At 53.4% G+C, this 20,228-nt stretch overlaps 3 protein-coding genes across 3 annotated transcripts; all 3 read right to left on the bottom strand.

Annotated features, from left to right (window-relative positions):
* Nucleotides 1-726: 726 nt before the first annotated feature.
* On the bottom strand, nt 727-3,525 carry ASPACDRAFT_21782 (putative phospholipid metabolism enzyme regulator; the record flags this gene model as incomplete). The annotated part of the gene is made up of 1 exon (XM_020199063.1): nt 727-3,525. The coding sequence occupies one exon, from the start codon at nt 3,523-3,525 to the stop codon at nt 727-729; it is 2,799 nt and encodes a 932-aa protein (XP_020059711.1).
* A 1,795-nt stretch (nt 3,526-5,320) lies between these two features.
* On the bottom strand, nt 5,321-8,803 carry ASPACDRAFT_74979 (uncharacterized protein). The gene is made up of 4 exons (XM_020204342.1): nt 8,107-8,803; nt 5,993-8,020; nt 5,706-5,908; nt 5,321-5,615 (listed from the first exon to the last, which is right to left on the bottom strand). Exons 1-4 carry the CDS (start codon nt 8,514-8,516, stop codon nt 5,545-5,547), a joined length of 2,712 nt encoding a protein of 903 aa, XP_020059710.1. The 5' UTR covers nt 8,517-8,803; the 3' UTR covers nt 5,321-5,544.
* A 974-nt stretch (nt 8,804-9,777) lies between these two features.
* ASPACDRAFT_21915 (uncharacterized protein) lies at nt 9,778-11,235 on the bottom strand (the record flags this gene model as incomplete). Its single annotated transcript, XM_020199075.1, has 1 exon — nt 9,778-11,235. One exon carries the CDS (start codon nt 11,233-11,235, stop codon nt 9,778-9,780), a length of 1,458 nt encoding a protein of 485 aa, XP_020059709.1.
* Nucleotides 11,236-20,228: the final 8,993 nt, after the last annotated feature.

The following is a 20,228-nucleotide window of genomic DNA, read 5'->3' as shown; positions in this document are numbered from 1 at the left end:
GGATCTATCAAGCATTACCTTTCCCACACCAACCCCCATTTCACAGATACAGCAATAGCAACAGCGAGAGCAAAAGCGCATATGTAAACGGCGCACTTCGATGCACCGGATGGATAACACATTATGTACAAGAGAGACCATACATGAATACATACATAAGACAGGAAGGAAGCGGGCGAGAGGACGGAGGTCCGATCCTGCACGCAAGACAGCGCAAATTGATCAAGGCAAGACCAGAGAACGACGCCTGCGCCACGCCCGTGGGTGTGTGGCCCCTGTGTCTGCCTTTTTTTGCCTGTCTCTTTCTCAACATCCCTCCTTCCCCAGAATCCTCCCCACTCTAATCAGACAAAAAAACGCAAATGAAGAAAAAACCCCCAAAAGTGTATAGAAGCGCCGTTGCTGATGCATGCATAAGATGAAATGTCTTTTCCCTTTTTCAAAAGACACCGCCGCCGATTCTCCATGCTCGCGCTGCCGGATCAATCGTGAGAGATTATGTCAGGTCATCACACATCAGTAGGTCAAAGTTGAAAGAGAAAGCAGATCCAACATCGCAAAGGAGGATAAACAGGATCGTATGCGCCCACAAATTGCATAGATTGTATTGGAGCCGTGACTCGCCAAGAAGAATGCAAAGTGAGGTAAGAGGGATCGCTGAACGCTCGAGCTGTAGGCTCCCAAAACGCCAGGAAGAAATCGGAAAATCAACGTGAACAATCTCCATTAAGCCGTAAAGGCTCGCTTCACCACACGGAATGTGTTTCGAACGACATCCAATGGGCTTGCAGGATCTCGGACAGTGCGCAAACTGCGTGAGAAACGTTTCTTTGCCGATATTGTCACCGTGCCGTTGCCCCCGGGACTCTGGTTGTGGTCACCATTTCCGTCATCGTCATCTCCGTCATCAGGTATGACCTTGATGCTAGAGCTGACTGAGGCAGAATAGTAGCGCGAAGTCAGGGGTAGTTGATATTTAACCACACCACGGACAATCAATTCGAACGGGTGTTGAAGCACACGTTCCCACCGTTCTGTGCCGCCCTCTTCTGTCTTGTTGCCGGGGCGAGCAAGACGTATCTGTCCTTTCGAGGTCGACGGCTCATAGCGCCATGGCGACGGCTCCAGCAGCAGCGGCGAGTCAAAATGGAAAACACGACCGAGCAACATAGTCTGGGGGTCACCCGCAGGATCGGTGGGCATAGGATCAGTGCCCTTGTCCACACCGCCGTGAGCGAGTGCCATGCTACTGAATTCGGTTTCATTCGCTTGACAGCCGACCGAGCTAGCACACCGAGCGAGTCGAGCCATCTCTGCCCTTTTCCTGCTTCGCTCTACTCGAGGGAATGGGCTCTTGTCAAGATCATGCTCGCGCCAGAATTTGTCCGTCCCCACAAATCGACTCTTGGCGAAGATATTCATATCCATATCGTCGATAGACACCGGGAACAGATTTGGATTGATGGCTTGCACGTTCAAGTCCAGCATAATTTCCTGTTCGGACGCTAGAACATTCTGGATATCGAGCACCTGAACATCGACGAGTGTCTTCGTGGTCATCAGGGCAAAAGATGTGATCGCCCCAACAGCGAACAGGAGTATAGCGGTGATGAAGAGGCATGCGCCGTAGCGGGAGAAGAACCCACGATGGCGCTGCTGCATGTACTCCATCTGGCGTAGACTGGCACTGTTCGGGCGCCGCCCACCGCTTTGACGACTTCGCGTTACTCGGGGGGAGCCAACGAGAGGAGTGCGTTCATCATCCGCGCCTTCGGCATCGAAATCATAGCTGTAAAGATCGTGTGGCTTTTTGCTACCACTGATTGTGCGATAGTTCGGGTTTGCGCGTGATCCAGGATGTCGAGATTGTCGATAGGCGTTGCCAACAAAGTGGCGGGGGGATTTGGCACTGCCCTGAGACTGAGGGAATGGCAAATCACTATCGAACAAGGACGGATAGAGGTTGTTGTTGCGGCCGTACCGCCCAATATGGTGGTGCCGGGGAGTGTGCGTTCCGCTACCTTCGGCTCGAGGATGGCTGCGTATGGTCTCATCCCCAAAGTCATCGGGGTTACTGGTGAAGGTATTATTGGTGAATTTCATGCTTCGCTTGCCCGTAACGCTGTGGTTCCCATCTCGAATCCCGGCTCGACTCCGACCGGCCAGCTGGTCGACCTGACTAGCCATAGATGTCGCGCTCGGGGTCCGAGAATGATACCGGTTCTGTCGGACTGGGTACGGATCCGGGGGATTGGACTCGTACACAAATGTCTCGTCGGAGTCCGATACATCGGCCTCGTCAACGGCACTGGCCACTTTCGCCTCAAAAATGTCTGCCTTGGACGATGCTGTGCTTGTCGTCAGCGCAGCCGGCTTCCGGGTTCGCTTCTTCTCCTTCTTCGGCCGAATAGTCTCGGTACTGGGTTTCATTCGAAGGGTCCCCGCATCCACTCGACCAGTGTTGCCTCTATCTCCCGGCACCACCCCGAGAGAAACCTGAGGAATAGAGCTGACAGTTTCGGTCTCAACAATCATATTGCGCACCGAACCATCGGTCGGCTTTGCGCGAGGGCCCCCACTCAGTGAGGTAGTGGATCGTTTCGGGATGATAGTATTGTTGGAACCCCGGGAGCCCGAGGGTGCATGACGGCGATAGCTATCGACCGGCTCCGAGCTCTTATTCCCACCACTGTCACTGCCACTTTCATTGTGCTGCACTCTGGAGGCCTTGGGCGTCGCGTCTTCGTCAATCTTCTGCAGTTGTGAGTCTTCTCGTAACGGCAACCCCAGGATAGTCTCGGTCGATGGTGTGGACTGATCACTGGCCATTTCCTGCACAGTTTCGAGAGCCGAGCCTGGTGTATGATTTCCCCGATTGACGGCCCGGGGGACACTTCGATCGGCCTTCGTCGCATGATCATCCGGTCCGGGCGTCGAGCGCTTGATCGAGGTGTTCGGTTGCGCGGTCTCCGGCTCCGACCGTCGCGAAGTGGCCCACAATGGCATGGTGGACTTATCCGGGCTAGGCACATCGGAAGACGAATCGGCATTGGGAGGCGGGCTGAGGATCAGAGGCTTGGATGATTTGGATAATGCTCGTTGGATGGCTGTGGCCGAGGGAACGGTGCCCGACCCGCCAGAAGTGGTAGTGTTGGAGGCAGAACGATTCGGACTCCGGTCGACGCTGCCTTTTCGTGATCGAGATGCGATCCGGGGGGTGGAAGGTGAGTTGCGCGGACGACGAGAGGACCGAACCGGGGAGGTTTCACGAGAGGATATAACGGAGGGAGCGGTGGGCGTCGGGATGGCGATGCCAGGAACGACATGCGAGAACTTAGGCAGCTGTGACACGGCAGGCCCCTGGATTTGGGATCTAAAGGTCGAACGTGGCACTTCCATCATGTCGCTCTCACTGGCAGATCGGCGAGGCGCTGCAAGAGCAGCGGCAGCCTCATCGGTTTGGGCCACTCTAGATCCGCCAGCGGTCCCGTTGGGAGGAGGTGACCTCTCGGACTCCGCCGCCATGACTTCTGCTGCGTCAGAGACTTGCTGACAACCCTTTCAGAAATCAGGAGGTCCGAGAGGGAACCAGGATAAGAGTCGGTGGAAGGCAAACACGAAGAGGGGGAAACTAGGACTCGAAAAATTCGGTGAGCACCAAGCGGGCGCGGGAAAGCCGGGACCAGGGCGTGGAAAAATAAAGATTAGAGAGAAGGCAAACACGGAAAACGCCCAGATCGAGACACTGGGTTTGCCAAAAGAGTCAGGAGATTCGGAGCTTAAGAATGCAGAACCGCAGACACCACTGAGTGGTCGCCGCACTTGCGAATCAATGGTTTCCTGTTGTACAACACGACGTTACACAGTCCAAAGAGTAGTCGGAGGGCGAATGGAGGCCGGCCACATGCTGCGAACGGACAAAGCACCTCGGAGCGGGAGAAACCGTTATCGAGATAGCGCGGAGAGGATAAACAATAGTCTCCACGGTAGCGGTAGCAGCCGATTTAGGTTGTAGGAGAGGAAGAGGGAGGGGGAAATATTGGGACTGAGGATGTATGTGAATTGCGCAAAGGTCGAGTCAGGAAAAAACCAAGTAAAGATCCAGGCAGACCAAAGCCGTAAGGGCGGAGACAATGGTGCACATAACTTGATTAAGCAGTGGGATGGGAGGGGAGGGGAAGGGAGGGGATGGAGTGGTGGTAGGTGGTCGGTGGTGTGTGGTGTGTGTGTGTGGTGGGTGTGTGTAGGTGGTGGGAAATATGGACAACGTCTAGAACAAGCTTCCAAGCCGTTGGTGAGTTAGTCGAGGACCATAGGAGGACATAAAATCAGGTGAGAGCGATGTGGATAGGCTGGAGGAGGGTGGAGGGATCGAGAGGAGGGGGGGGGCGGGTTCTATTGGCAGGTGCGGGCCCAGGTGGCAGGACGCAAGGACATTCGCGAAGGTTGAAAAGAAGCCAGAGACAGAGGAGGAGGAGGTGTTGTACCAGCAGTAGTGGCAGTGGTGGCAGTGGTGGCAGTGATGATGATGATGATGATGATGATGATGATGATGGTGGTGGTGGTGTAGTGGTGGTGTAGTGGTGGGTAACTTACAGTGTGTGGTGATAAGGGCGACACCCGCTGGCTTTTGCCCACTCAGGGGGACTGGCACACTCACACCCAATGACAGTCGCCCACGTCAAGGCACCGGCAGCTCTAGTGTCCTTCACAGGTGGCTAATGGGAATGGAGACAGTGGAGGAAGACATTCACATCCTGACTTGACCTGAACTGGACAATAACCAAAGCTGAAGGAGAGAAAAGAAAGGAGGAGGGGGGAGAAGTGTGTATGTTGTATGTGTAAGGCGAGCAGAGAGAAGAGAAGAGGAAAGGAAGAGAACGAGAAGGAAGAGAAGGAAAGTACTGAATACTAGTAAGTTACTGTACACACAGAGAGAGAAGGATGAGGTATCCCGGAGTACGGAGTAAGTTTACGAGTAGTTTACATGACTAGAAAGGAAGAAATATTACCAGTAGTGACGCAACTGAGGTAAGATTACCAGCCGCGTGAAGGTAATCCTCTCTTACCGCCTGTCACAAGATGTACTGATCCTCCCCCAGTCATGATGACTTCATCCGAGCCTGCCTTGGAATTATTAAAGATTATTATTCGAACCATTAATAAGATCATCAAAATTACCTCATCGAGGTAATTAAGATATTTGAAACACACTCATCTATACTTTTTACATTGGTAGAGATACTCAGTACTTACTTGCTTCCCGCCTGATTGGCTTACTCCCGGTAAATAGAGACTAGGAAACAGGAAGCAAGGATAGGTACTGCAACAATAGGATCATCCTCGAGACCAGGAATGATTCCAACATTAAGAATGATAAAGAATGACAGCAGCAGTATCACACGATGGACCCGTAAATCCCCCCCTCCCCCACCTGTCACGAGTCTCCCTTCCTTCCCTCCGATCTTACTCCAGAGAAGCTGTCCAGAAGGACGCCGCCAACACACAATACAGTTAACTCCCCCCCTCGCCCCAAAAGCAACTCTATACAATCCCATACACGCGCTTGGCAATGTAGAATGATGCGAAAGCAAACAGAATTAATCCCCCGGTAACTGTACCCATGCAATTAGTACCCTGGTTCACCGGAGATGCAACCCACCAACCGTGGTGGAGATGAGAATCATAAACAAAAAATAACTTACTAGACCAGAACCAGGTCAGGCTGTCTACATCCTGCCCCGGTACCTTGACGTTCATCCCCCACATACCACAGATGATGTTCAGTGGCAGGACGATCGTTCCCAGCACCGTCAGCTTCCCCAGCACATCGGCGGTCTGTTCTTGCCGTTCGTTCATGAGAACGTTGATCTGCGCCAAGTAGTTCGAATGCGCCCGCGACAAAAGCCTAAGTAAAATCACCGCCCCATATCAGTACACCACAAAACCGCCGTGACCAAGAATGGGGGGGAAAAAAATAACAAAAACTTACGTCTCATAGTAGGTCAGACTGCTCGTCATCGTCATAATATGATCCTGAATATCGCCCAGGTACAGGCCGATTTCCGACTTGGGCGCCACCTCCCACTGTTCGTTACACCGTTTGGCAAACCCCTTGACCACATCTGCCTTGTTGCTCAGCAGTCGATACATCCCCATGACCTTCTTGCGGCAAACCCCCACGCGCCGGAGCATCTCGCCGGGCGCCAACGAGGTGGAGACGCTGTCCTTCTCGTCGTCTTTGGTGTTCGACACAAGCCCGCGCTCATCGGAATGCATCTGCATGATCTTCTCGTCGATCTCGTCGACCTCATCCTCAATGGCCTGGATCAAGGGCCCGAACACATCGGTGATGTCGTCAATCAGCGCATAGGAGATCCAATCCGAGCTCAGAATCAGGTAGTCCATCAATTGCCGGATGCGCCGCCGCACATTCGCCGGGTGAGGCGTCTGCGAAAAGTGGAAGGAGAGCACCCCCTCGCGGAAAACGACCACGTACATGTTGACGGGCTGGAGGTAGTTCTCGCTGTTCGGGTCTTGTTCGAAGGTCCGGTAGTTGACAAAGTAGTAGTTCCGGAACAACTCCACCTTCTCGCGCGCCTCTTGCATCATGATATCTTCTGTTGTCAGCGCGTGGATGCCAAAGGCCTTGGCAAGTACCCGCATTTCGGTATCGGTCGGGGACAGCACATCGAGCCAGAAGGTTGGCCGGGGCCCGTAGCGCTTAGGTCTCGGTTGGCTCTGCTTCCGGGAAGGGGAGACGTCCGTTGACGTTCGAGCCTCCGAGACGGCCTCGCTGATCACCGACATCCGTGGATGTTGTTTGGGAGTGTGGTTGTTATGATTGTTATTATTGACATCACCGCTGTGATTGGCCGGATTGAAATATCCTGTCCGATTAGCGTCATTGTGTCCAGTACCAGGATGGCTGCCTTGGCGACTACCATGGTTATTGCCTAGAGCCTCTTCCCCGTGGTGGTCTTCCGGCTCGCTCTCATCCTCGTCAGATGAGACTTCCAGCTCGGGTGGGTCGGGAATGAACAACTCGCGGAAGCTACCACCCGGCTGTACCAACTCGGAGATAGTCTGCGCGTGGATGGTGCTCTGGAACTCCTCGTTGAAGTAAGTGAATCGGTAGGGCGCTTCCTCCTCTTCCCGGCGCCAGAGTCGATACTGAGGGCGAAGACGACCCTCAACGAGCATCGGCTCGCTGATTGTCTTGGCACGCAGAGCCCCGGACCGCTCCTCCTTCTCTTGCCGGCTCCATTCATCTAGGACGGACAGTTCGGGCCATTCCCGGTGGCGCCGTCGTCGACGGTGGTCTTCCCGGGGCGCCCGCAGCTCGTCCTCGTCAGCGAGTTCCGATGCTGCTTCCGTTGGGAAGCAGACATCTTCCTCTGCGGGCATGGTTTTCCGGCGCCGGAGGCCCTCATGAGGAGCCATGTGCGGCGAAGGAGGCGAGGATCCCATGGACGGCTGGGGTCCCTTGGCCCCTCCAGCATCCACATCAATCAGCACATCGTGTGAACGAGCCAGATTCTCCATGCGATTGTCGATGGATTTGGCCAGCATGAAGTCGAATTCCGCCCCCGTAACCACCGCATCGTCGTAGTTCATCTCCGGCCCCAATTTGGGCGAGGTGGGCATGGACGGGGGATTGTTGATATCGTAGTCACGATCATGCTCCACGAGGCCAGGACTCGGGATCGCTCGGGGCGAGCATCGCGACGAGCCAGACTGGCCCGAAGAACGCCGTTGACGAAAGGAGAACGGACTGGACTTGGAATCCGTCCCATATCGGGGAACCGTAGGGCTATGGGCCGAGGATGGCGGGATTAATGGCGTTCGATCATTCACATCTTCTCCACCGCTGTCCTCCCCTGTCCGAAAGGACTTCCCCCTCGACGATAGACCGCGGGAACCGGCCTCACCAGCAAGTCGATAAGGAGTCGAGAGCGATCCCGGCCGAAACGACTGCCCAAGGCGGCTGTCTCTCCGAGGCCGCATAGAAGGTTGATTACTGCACCGCAATGTCCACTGTTAGCCACACCAGACCTTTGCGATAAGGTTGGAAACCCGCAAGGGAGTCGATCAGACCACACTTACCGATGATCCAGCAAGGCCTCGCTCTCAAGGCTCGTGCTGCTGAGATCCCGCCTCAGGTTGTAGAAGGGTAAGGGTACCTGCGCGTTGGTCTGCCCTGCTGCCATCATGCTCAGATCCTCAGGATCAGCGACCGACGATCCAGCCGCGCCAGGGTGGGAATCTTCTGCACCGAGGAACGACTGCCGGCGATTACGGCGTTTCCGATGACGGGGTTTTCGCCGCTTGGTAGACTTGGGCGTTCCTGCTCTGCTCGCTGTACCATCATCCGGCTTCATGCCCGGCCGGGAAGCCTCCAGGTTGACAGAGGCACGAGGTGTTCCCGAATTGGCGTCCGCACCTCGGCCGTTGTGAACAGAGCGCTTGCTAGGGCTGGGGGCGGTCTGCCGGGGAGTTGACGGTGTAGGCTGCATGATGCTTGAGGAGGGGCTTTAGGGCCGCATGCACGAGGATCGGTCCAAAAACGCAAGTGGCAGCGAAATAAACAGGCCCGGATTTTCAGAACAGCAGCAGGGAGGAACACTGAAGGACCAATAGCTAGACCGATGAATCATCAATCGAGTAATCCAGTCCAGCGCGCCGAGTCTATTTCGGGGGAAAAAAAGCCAAAAATAATTAAAACCAGTCACAGAAACAAAAAATACGACCATAGAAGAAATAAGACAAAACGGACTAAGACGCGAACGAGGGGAGATCTGTAAGAATGCAAGGTTGAATGTTCATGCAGGAGCTGGGCGCCTTGTCGAGCTCAGCATAGCATGGGCAGAGAGACACCTCATCAGGGCCCGGGGCGACGAACGAGGAGCGATTGGCGAGTGAAAGGCAGACTTGGGTGGAACATGGGGGGTTAGGGGAGGTACGTCGACGTATGCGCAAGACAAGCACTTGTCCAGAGAGGAAAAGTAGAGTGAAATAGTAGAGTAAGTGGTAGCAGACAGACGGAAGAGAGGAGTCAGAGGTTGTAGAGAGAGGAAGAGAGAGAGAGAGATAAGGAGAGGGTCTGACTGATTGATGGTCGATGCTCAATGCATGACGGCACACGCACACGCCTAGGCTAGACCCAGTCCACTTTCGGCTGCTCACCGCCTTCTTCTTCGAAGGTTCAACTCCAGCCATCATGACATCACGCGCCCACGGCACGGTAGTTGACTCGCACTGTAGTTGACTCGTTACTCGTCGCGTATTGTTACAATTACTTCTTATCCAAAGAAGATCGGAAGCATGGACAACTTTCATCCATCGCATCATGTACATATAAAGAATTATTACACACCCTTATTCATCCACTGTCCAACAGGAGAAAGGTAAACAAATACAGAACCATAAACAACACGTGAATAACCTAAGTAAAGGCCGTGATAGATCGTCAACTCTAAAAGAGATTGCGGACATCATCATCATTAAACATCATCAATTTTGCCGATGCTGGGGATGAACAGTTCCTCATGCATCTGAAATTATTCATTACCGTTAACCCAGCCAGTCCTCCCTTGTCCAGGACGCCTTCAGTGCAAATTCCCTGGGAAGTAAGAATCGGGAAAGAAAGAAAAAGAGAAGAAAAGAGGAGAACAGATGGTATCCAAGGAGATAGAGGGTATAAGAGCCGGAGTGCAACTCTATACCCCGTCAGATCCACCACGGATCTTGAGCTTCTCATGATTCAAGTGTGACGCCTCAAATCACGTTGCTCAAGTCCATAGTTGACGACGGAGCTGCGCTGTGCACCGATCGGGTGGCATCGAGCGACATACGATCACCACTGAGCATTTTGGACACCCTCTTATCCTTGTTTGGTCGTGCAATGAGCACTTGGGCCGGACAGACGACCACTTCATCGTCCCCGTCACCCGCATCATTACCCTTCTTCACCACCAAGGGAAATAGAACAATGCGAACCACAGCCTGCTGAGACTCCAGCTCTTCATTCGACGTGGTCTCGCCACTGCGCTCGTTCATTAGCGAGGCGTTGAAGTAGACCTGGCGGGCGAGATCGCCATTAGTGTCGTATTCCGGCTGCAGCGGAGGCAACATGATATACTCCGCCAGTTGCGTACGCATCTCAATCGACAGATGGACAGCAACTCGCAGCACCTTGCGCAAAGAATCCAGCAGCTGCGCTTCAACATTGCTAGGCGGCGGAAGAAGACGTGACAGCGTGTCGAAAATCTCGAGAGCCACCGCTTCAGTGTCGGTCTCCCGCTGCTTCGAGAATATTGGTCGTCGTGCAAGCAGGGTCAGGGTAGTGGCTCGCCAACGGTGAATCGAACTCCGCGTCCCCACCTCGGACAGCTGCTTCTCCAGTGATTTGAGCTTCTGTCGCTGATCGCGATCCATGCCGAAAAGATATCGAGTGAAGATGTATTCCCACACCATGGTCATCACGACCGACATAAACACATCACGACGTCGGACACGGTCGGCAAGGTAAAGGTCGACCTCGGAGCCATCCAAAATGGCATTTTCGAACCGGTCGGCGATCTTCTCGTCTTGCAGATCACTTAGCTTGCGGCAGCGACGATGATCGGAATGTTTAGAAAAGCGCAGGACCCACTGCTGCACATGCCCGCAGAGCTTCTGGCACGCAGCATCGAAGTAGTCCTCATCGCGAAAGACGAGCACCTCGTCCCGCATATTCTCCGCAATCTGTTGTTGTAGCTGTTTGACCCTGTCGCGGGTCGTCTCCAGCTCCTCTCGCAATCGTCGGAGCTCGTGATCCTTCTGCGACACGGCGCCGTCAATCTCCTGACGAATCTTGGTCTGCATTTCGGTAGAGAGTTGCTGATTTGCAGTACGCAGTTCCTCAATTTTGCGATCGTAAGCGCCCTGCATGGCTTGAACTTCGGAGGCATGGGTGGCGGTCAAACCCGAATTCGTGGTCAACAGAGATTCGTTTTCTCCTGTCAATCGGGAGACTTCTTTCTGCAGCCACTCGACTGAGCTCTTGAGTTGTTCCACCTCTGCTGACCGGTCGCGCAGGTCAGCATCGCTTCGGTTGAGGGCATGGTCGCTTTTCCGACGAGCTACACTAGCATTACGCAATTTATCTTCGGCCGCTTCGCGAGCAGCAACGAGTAGGCGATTTTCGGAGATCAGGGAATCGAGACGGGATTCGAGTTCTTGAAGGTGTTGCATGCTGCGACGATGGCGGATGCTGGGCGGTCGGCTCGGCGACCGAGGCGAACTGGGTGTTTCTCCCCACCCCTCCTGTGACAACAACAAACAAACACAACCATGGTTAGTTCTTGTTATTGTGATTGATTTTTTCTTTCTATCGGCCAAAGTAGAGAAATCCACTTACATAAACATCGGTCATGTTTCGGAGGGGCCGTTTGCCCTTGTCGGTGACGGGGTCATAGGACGAAGAAGAAGCGATGCGCTCAATGTTCAGGTCCGAGGCAGAAGCCGAAGGAGGCTGGCCCGCCTCCGCCTCCAGCACTTGACTGACCGCCCGCAAATCACCCCCGCTCATACTGCGAGGAGTTCGTCTTAATGAGCGCTTACTCCTCGTTGGTCGCAGGATTGGTTTTTCCTGTTCAGGCGTTTTCATCATTTTTCCTGATCCACCTGATGATAAATCGCTCGGAATCCCCCGCCAATTGTCCGGTAGACGCTTTTGTACTCCCTCCACTTCATCATCATCATCATCGTCGCCCCTTTTGGATGTTGGCCAGGCCTGGCGAGCTAAAGCATTGTCTGTGAACTTCCTGCTTGGCGGAGGAGTTTGAGGAGTGGGTGAAAGCACATGCTCCGGTTTCATCTCCAGATGGGGCGTGCCACGACTGGGGCTGGTGGGTCTCTTCGATTGATCCCCGAGCTCATGTTCCTTGATGGTATGCAGTGGCGTCCGGGGGGGCGAGGCTGAGCCTCGACCCGCTCCTGGCGGTGAAGGCGTTCTTCCTGATGCACTTGACTGTTCGTCTAGAGACCATGGTCGACGCTGAGGGGTGGTGCTTTGCCCGTGCCGCCCATGAATCGAAGGGCTGCGTCGAAGCTCACACGTAGATCCTGGTTGCGACGGTGTCGGCAGTCCAATTTCCACGTCAATCGGGGGCGAGGATCGAACCAGCACCGATGAACGTTCATGCAGGGGTGACGGTGCGTATAGAGGGATCTGATGCTGGGTGGGTGTGTCGGCGTGCGTTGCAGCATGTTGATCCTTCTCCTCTATCTCCTCCCATTGAATCTCGATCGATCGGGATGTTTCGTGTGGCCCGCCCGAAAGCACGGAGACATTGTATGCAGGGCCAACCTCGACGTCAACAACAGGATTTTCAGCTTCATCCACTTGCCCGGTTTGCTGCTCTGTCGTAGTCATGTAGTCATCCAGCTTCACCTCAGGCGTAGGATCCTCGTTGCCCGAACTTTCTTCGGTCGCGATGGGAGCTTCCAAGACCTTGTCGCTGTCGCGAATCGCTTCCTTGCCAATGGTCTCTTCCTCAGCCCCATCTTTTGCTGACCCGAGATCTGGAATCGAAGCCGGCCGACGGAAAAAGCCGCGCTCTAGCTCCGGAAAGATACTTGCTACTAGGCTTGGTTTGCTGGTTTGAGCCTCGGGTTCTTGGGCACGAGCACCTTCCTCTTCGTGGTCCACATTCTCAAGCTGATCTTTTCGAGTCTCTTTTCCTTCTGTAGTGGAGGCGTCAATTGCAAGGGGAGCTGTGTCAAGCCGAAATTCGCCTTCTCGGAGATCTTGTCTTTGTGATAGGCTAAAATTTCTTGCTCTGCTATATCTGCCTTGCAAGCTCGATCGTCTTGTGATACCTTCGGGGATAGCAGTCTCATCGAATTCGGCAATGCCTGGCTCAAAGGGAATAGCGCGGGCTTCTGGGGACGAATCTGGGGTTCGCTCTGTGGTATCGATCTGTGCTTTCCCCCAGTCTATCAAGGGCCAGCCATTATCATCCTCTGCGGGCTGCTCGAACGTAGGGTCTGTTTCCTGAGGCTTACCTTCGGATGGATTGATGGGTACCCTTTCGGCATGTACAATGCTGGTTGCTGGCAAGACAGGAGGTATTTCTGCTTGACTGGTTTGTATCTCGTACTGAACTTGCTGCACTTGCCGCGTTGTTTGAGCAGCCTCCTTTTCAGCTTTCTGTTTGGCCCTTCTTTTCTCCTTCTTAGATAGCTTCCGATTCAATGGCACCGTAGTATCTGGTTCGATCCAAGAGCCTTCTACCGTTTCATTGTTCATCTCATCGTTCTTGACCAGGGGAGTTTCCGGAAGCAATTCCGAAAGAGCTTTGGAGTCATCATTCGATCTGGATCCTGGAGCTTGACTGTCTTCAACTTTCTGAACCTCATTAAAGCTTACTTGCTCCGCGGATGGGTACAGATCATTGCGTGTTGTGAGCTTGTCGGCATCTGAACTGCCCAGCGGCGAGGATTCAGGACCATAGTCTTTCTTTGTTGGTAGAGGCTCTATAGCCTCTTGTGAAGTTATCGTCCCTTCCGGGGCAGCATGATGACTTGTATCCTGCAACAGGGCGCTTTCGGGAACGCTCTTCTCGAGCTCATTTTGACCAAGTACTGACTCTTCCGGAGCGGCTTCGTCTGATGCTGCGTCTTCCGCAAGAACCGGCTTCATCAGTTTCTCTTGGTCTCCTTCGGTTACCTTTTTGGCCTTCTTCTTTTTCCTCGCTGATTCTTTGCGGCTTAAAGTCCTCCCATGATTCATCTCTTCAGCAGTCTCCTCGTGATGAGCTTCTACTATCGCCTCTGCGGAGTCCCCCGCCGTATTCAGGGTTCCTTCCGTCGGCTTCGGATCCATCACGCCTTGTGCTAATGATGACGCCTGTGGCTCTGACATATGAGGCATAGGCTCTTGCTCAGAACCGTCTTCACGATTAGGAGCTGCTTCGATCATTGAACGGAGATCCTCGGTCTGATCGAGTGGGCCTGAGTCCTCCTGCGCACCGCTCGACTCGGCCTTCAATTCCAGAACTTCTTCAGTATCAACACGGTTTTCAGCTATGGTTTCGGGGGTATCTGCTGGCTTAGGCAGATTATTCGGCTCCTGCTCAGCCTCAACCGACGTTTCAACTGGCTCCGGGAGCCTCGTAGTCTCTTCATTCAACAGTGATGCCTTTTTGCTTTTCTTATTCTTTTTTATTTTCTTGGAAGGAGACTCCTTAGATGCCTTTGGCTCTTGACTTGCATCGAGTGTCATATCCGGGATTGGGGCCGAGTCTCCCTGGAACACGGGCTCCAAAGGAATATCATCTGGCTCTGATAAATTTTCATTTGCAGGGACTGGAGCCAGAGCCTCTGGGATCAAGTCTATCAGGGTTGGCCCCGCAACGTCGGTCTTTGCTTCTTCAACTTCTGCAACGGGCGATTCCGGGCGGAGAATCCCTGGCAGCACAGCTTCTGGCGATTCAATTTGTGGTGCTGTGACGCTTGACCTTTCCAGTTCCGCTGGAACGGCTTCGGAGACAGTCTCAGGAATTGCCCCTTGCTGAGAAACAGCCTCAGCAACAGGTTCCTCCTGGAAAGGAATCTGCCCAGGAACAACAGCTTCAGGAACAAACTCCTTTTGGACATTCTCCTCTGGGACAACCCCTGGGTCAACCTCTGGAACAACCTCTGGAACAACCTCTGGAACAACCTCAAAATTGCCAACGTCAGGCTCAACCTCCTCACCAAGAGCCATGTCTCTAGAAGTGACAATCTCAGAAGCAACAGGCTCAGGCGTAACAAGTTCTGGCGCAACCTCGCGAGAAGCATCATCGAGAACAACAACATCAGGAGTAGCCTCTGATTCTGGAAGCTCCAGCCTCGCATCTTCTAATGTAACAGGCTGTAGAACATGGTCCTTCCAGTCGCCAGCTTTCGAAACAGAACCCCCCTCAACAATAATCTCAGGGATTACAGAACCTGATTCACGGTCACCGGCTGGAATATCATCCTCAAGAAAGGTCACAGGTGGGATATCTTTTGCGTTTTCGAGCCCTTCATCAGGATGGACATTCGTTTGAGTATCAGCGATTTCCGCTTCAGCTTTTTTGTGTAAACTTGAATCAGGTTGTCCCAATGTGTCCAGCTCTAGCTTCACCTCTGTAGCAGGAGCTAGTGTTGCAGCAAGACCTGCATCTTCAACTACAGTTGTGGCACCAGACACCTGTTCCTCCTGATGATGACCGCTGGCTGCTGTCTCTGCTTGGCGTTTATTCCGTTTCTTGTCCTTCTTGCTCTTTTCCCGCTTGGCCTTATCTCCGGGAATATCCGCATCAGGTATGGAGTTGTCCTTGCTTACTTCCACCCCAGGAACAGTTTCGAGTGGTTGGACGGCTGGTTCCTCGTCCGCTGCCGGGGGACTAGCATCGTACTTTGTATCCGGTTCGGCAGGCAAAGACTGCTCTTGGGATTCAGTGTGTTCAACACCTTCGAATTCTCTCCTGTCGACCGATGCAATACTCGTATCCTCCACGTTATCTTGACCTGGGAGCTCGGTGACATATCCCGTAGTCTGCTGCTCGCCAACTTTATCCTCTTCTTGCGGTATCATTGCTTCAAACTCGCTCTCCTTCCCTGCATTTCCAGGTCGCAGCGTAGCCAGTTCTTCATCCGCCGCCTCCCTTTGTGCCGAGTCTTGGACCACGGATGACTCGATTTCTTCTGAGCCCTCTCTGCTCGGAATAATGTCCCGAAGTGCTTCAACGGAGTTCACAGAGGCTGGTGCAGGCGCGGATTCGGGGTTCTCAGGTTCGACTTGGGGAGGACAAGCTGGCGAAGTTGCTTGCTGTTGCTCTACCTGCGGAACCATGTCATCAGTCCAAGTCAGATCTTTATCGTTTCCGCCGTGCAGTTCGGTGCCGTGGGACTGAATATCTTTACCGTCATCTTCGGCAGGTATGATTGCCGCCTCCTGCGATGTTTCCGCGGTCTCGGTCTCGATTGCTAATTGGACATCGCTTGGGTCTTGAGGTTCTTCGGCGTGGATCTCTGCGCCTTTCGACAAAGACAGGGTTTCATTGTAAGCAGCGTTATTCGCATCATCTTGGAGTTTTGACAAGCGCTTCTTCTCCTTCTTCGCCTTTTTCCTTGCCTTCGCTGACATTGAAGCGGTATTTTCATCGGCCTGCTCGACCTGCTCGACCCGCTCGGTTTGCTCGGCTTGCTGCACCGCGTCCTCAGCACGATCGGTCTCAGGAGCCGTAATCTCCACGGCTGTATCTGGCTCAGCAGGGGTTGCCGTTTCCGTTGCAGTGCTGTCAACTTCGGCCTCTGGAGTCGAAGCAGTAGCATTCTCAGCGAGAGCTAATGACTTGCGCTTCTTTTTTTTCTCCTTTTTCTTATCCTTCTTGGACATGGCGGAACCGACTTCCGGCTCGGTAGTCTCAGTGAGGTTCTGGTCCTCCGGGGTATTGGAAAAAGAAGGCTCGGACGTGTCATTTGCTTCTAGACTTTCAGCCACGGTGGTTTCTGGTAGGGTGGGGATGTCATGCGCTGTTTCTGAAATGGCCAAAGTTCCTTCCGCTTCTTCGGCGCTGCCAGCAGGCATACCAGCTGATTCCATAACTTGAGATTCTTGAGTGGATGCTTCTGCCGCCTGAGACTCATTGTCCAGTCCTGGAGCTGTCGGTTCTTTCTCTATGTTGTCCGAAGGCGAATCAACAGTCTCCTTCGCTGATTGAGCATCGAGTTCCGGATAAGCCTCATCAGCGACATCTGGGTTGCTTTTCGACGGTGCAATTTCATCGACCAAGCTCGGGAACTCTTCATTGACAGGAATCGATTCATTGCCTTCGTTCTGCCCAGATTCCTCGGTAAGAGACGCCTCAATTGCATTGCTAGACTCAGCTGAAGCGTCGTCTCCAGGCGTTTGCGTGATGTCCTGGTGTAATCCCTCGCTAGCCTCCGCAAAAGGCTCACTTATGTCTGTAGACTGCTCATTTGCAAAGGCCACGGACTTGCGCTTTTTCTTGTCCTTCTTAGCCTTTTTCTTGGATTTTGCGGTCTGGAGCTCCGGCGTAGGTTCCACGGGTTGGTTTTCGGACACTGCGGGCTCTGATACGGGCTCTGATACGGGTTCTTCCAACACCTCTATCGAACGCTCTACTGACGATTGACGCTTGGGCTCGTCCTGGGACCCTTGCATGGCTTCGCCTGGAAGCGCGTCCTCGACTATTTGAGTCTGCTCAGTCACTTCATTAGAACTAACGTCCGCAGCTGCCGTGACCTCTGCGTCGTTAGTAGAGGGAACGGCTTCGATGTTTGCTGCAGAAGACGCTTCGACAGGCTCGGTCGATTCGGCTGTCAGGACAGCCTCCGGTGTCTCATCTAAGGACATTGATTTATTCTTCTTTTTTTCTTTTCTTGTCCTTCTTCGACTTGACTGAAGACGAGGTTTGAGGCTCATCTTCAACTGATTCCTCTCGCGAATCAGCTACGACATCGTCCTGAGACTCGTTGACCTTGGAGGGATTGTTGTCGACCAGGCTTGCCTGAGCATCTGCCTCAGACTTACCCGTACTTTCGGAGATACCATGAGTTGGTGTGTTGCTCTGGGCAGTAGCTACTTCTGTGCCTGCTACTACTGCGTCGTCCTTTTCCTGATCTGCAGCAAGCTCGGATTTTGGCTCTTCGTGGTGAGTTACAGGATCCAAGGCAGGAAGGGTGACGGCCTCAGGCTGTTCTTGCGGTTGTTCAGCGGGGTCTGGATTCTGTTGTTCAGGGTCTATACGTGTATCAGTGAGACCCTCCGGATCTTCGACACTAGGCCCTAAAGTATCCAGTGCATCAGATGTCTCATTTTTATTCCCCACATCTCCCTTGTCGGCATGAGCATTTTCTCGCCCCTCAACTGGAAGTGCTTTGGCAGTTGCCAATATTTCTGGTGAGGACTTCATCTCAGCAACAGGAGAAACTTCATCTCCGGCTTGCTCGTCGGCTGGTTTGGTAAGAGTCTGAGGCTCGGTTGATGTATTTTTGCTCAAGTCTCTGGCTTCAGGCATCGCTTCGGAGTTTTCGGCCATGTTTCCCTCCTTTGCTGCTGCTGCTGTTGCCTCATCTGTGGCGGTATCTTGAGGATACTCTTTGGCAGACGCCTGTTCCTCATTCTTGTCACCCAGAGAGGTCTCCAGCCTTGAAAGATCTAGAGGAGTTGTAATTTCTTCAGTAGCTGAAAATTCCGTATCTCGGGGGCTCTCAGAGGTCTTGGGCGTTCCGGGCTCAGACAGAGAAGTGTCATCCAATGACTTAGCCTTCTGCTTCTGTAGCTTCTTCTTTTCTTTCTTGGCTTTCTTCTTTTGCGCGGCAGTCATCGGAGGCTCTTCAGGTGCTTGGTCTTTCTGACGCGTAGCTATTGTGTTCGATTCCTCAGTCACAACCTGCTCTTCTTGCTTGCTATGTGGAGTCGTCGCGGCAAGGTCATCCTCCGTACGAGCTGGAAAGTCCTCAAGATTTGTGGAATGTTCTTCGGGCTGAGCAGAAGTCTCGTCAGTCAACACAGGGACGGTCTCTGGAGTCTCGACAGGGGCCTCCGTCACAGTGGGGACCTCTTCGGTGAAGGCAGACTCTTCAGTGGAAGCGGGGGCGCTCTCATTTGATGCAGAAATGGCCTCGGATGATTCAACGGGAGCTTCCGTAACAGCTGGAGCACCTCCCGTAGATGCAGGAGCATCCTTGTCTGCCGATTGTTCTTGGTTGGAGATATGTGTTGTGTCATCATTATCTTCAACACCTTCCTCCACCGGACGATTCGTGGAGTTAAGCTCTGTGTCCGGGACTATGGCGTCCGCTGTCACGTCACCGGAAGGATTCTCAAAGCTCTTTGAATGCAAATCCTGGCCTTCGTCAAGTGAAACTTCACCGCTTGTTTGGTGCAGGGGTTCTGTAGCAAAGCCCGCATCGGCAGCCTGTGGGGGATCGATTTCAGGCACGGATTCAGGCTCGGGCTCGGGCTCGGGCTGAAAGTCGGTCAAAATTGTAGACTTCCGGTTCTTCTTTTTCTTCTTGCTCTTCCCTTTCTTCTTCGATTGATCTTCCTCGGTCACGTCACTACTTGCCTCCAACTTCATTTCGCCGCAGTTGCCTGTTTGACGCTCAGCCGAACTACCAGTCACAGCTTCTGGGGCACTTTCTTGGGCCTCTTGGCTTTCAACAACTTCCACCTTAGCGCTCTCAAGGGGATCTTGCCTGGATGGCTCAGCACTCGATGGATCCTCGCCGGTCGCATTTGGCTCCCCAATGCCTTCAGGCCTAGCTTCCGTGTTTGACTCAGCTTCAGCCTCGAGCACTGGTTGACTAGAGGACTCTAATTGGGATTCATCGACGGTGGGTTCTTCTGCTGTTGCCTCTGTCTCACTTTTGCGCTTGTTCTTCTTCTTCTTCTTCTTCTTCTTACTCGCTTTGCGCGACAGAGTCTCGGTTTCTGTACTGGCACCTTGGGCATCATTTGTCATCGATGTTTCAGGTGTATCGACTTGCTCGACTAGAACAGGAACGTCGTCGCGAAGCTGCTCGGTGGTAGAAGCGCCCAAGTTGGTCTCTTTGGCAGTCAGGTCATGCTGAGCAGGGCGCTCAAGACTCTCGTCCTTTTTCTGCTCCAGCTCATGCTCACTGCCAAACAAATCTGGCTCAGTTAATTGCTTGTCCGTCAGAACCTCTTCCACGGCTGCTGGTGACACCATCTGATCGACCTGATCATCTAGAGCAGAGCGCTCATTGTCATCACTGGTCACGGCTTCAGGCTTTCTAAACTCCTCAGCGTCTTCAAAGACATCTTCTTGAGTGCTATCAACCTTGACGAAGACAGGTTCCGCATCAGGGTCGAGGGGCTCGCCAGAATTTTGAGATTCTTTGCCAATTCCTGATTCTGCGGGCTGGGCTGCGGGCTCCTCTATCGTTGGTAGGTCTGTTGCGCTGGGCTTTACGGGCTCAGTTTCGCTCACGACTGTTTCGCCAACAATAGGGACAGGCTCTTTGTCCACTTTCTGGGGGGCTTTTCCCGCAACTTTCGAGCCCGGCTGCATGAATTCGGTATTATTTGCAGGTGCTTCATGGACCACGGCATTGGACGAAGCAGGCGCTTCCGATACAGTTGCAGTGCCTGCCTCCGAGGAGTCAGGAATCTCCTGTGGATGCTCCACCATAATATATCCATCAGATGGTTCCTCAAACTTGAT

Source organism: Aspergillus aculeatus (genome assembly GCF_001890905.1).
Source record: "Aspergillus aculeatus ATCC 16872 unplaced genomic scaffold ASPACscaffold_2, whole genome shotgun sequence".
Taxonomy (NCBI): domain Eukaryota; kingdom Fungi; phylum Ascomycota; class Eurotiomycetes; order Eurotiales; family Aspergillaceae; genus Aspergillus; species Aspergillus aculeatus.
This window is presented reverse-complemented; position numbering and strand designations above follow the sequence as displayed.

Excerpts from the sequence above, each read along its gene's own strand:
- ASPACDRAFT_74979 (XM_020204342.1), bottom strand. The coding sequence starts at position 8,516 with ATGCAGCCTACACCGTCAACTCCCCGGCAGACCGCCCCCAGCCCTAGC. Across the intron at positions 5,909-5,992 it reads AGTCTGACCTACTATGAGAC|GCTTTTGTCGCGGGCGCATT; the intron begins GTAAGTTTTTGT and ends GATTTTACTTAG. Across the intron at positions 5,616-5,705 it reads CCTGACCTGGTTCTGGTCTA|TTACCGGGGGATTAATTCTG; the intron begins GTAAGTTATTTT and ends GCATGGGTACAG.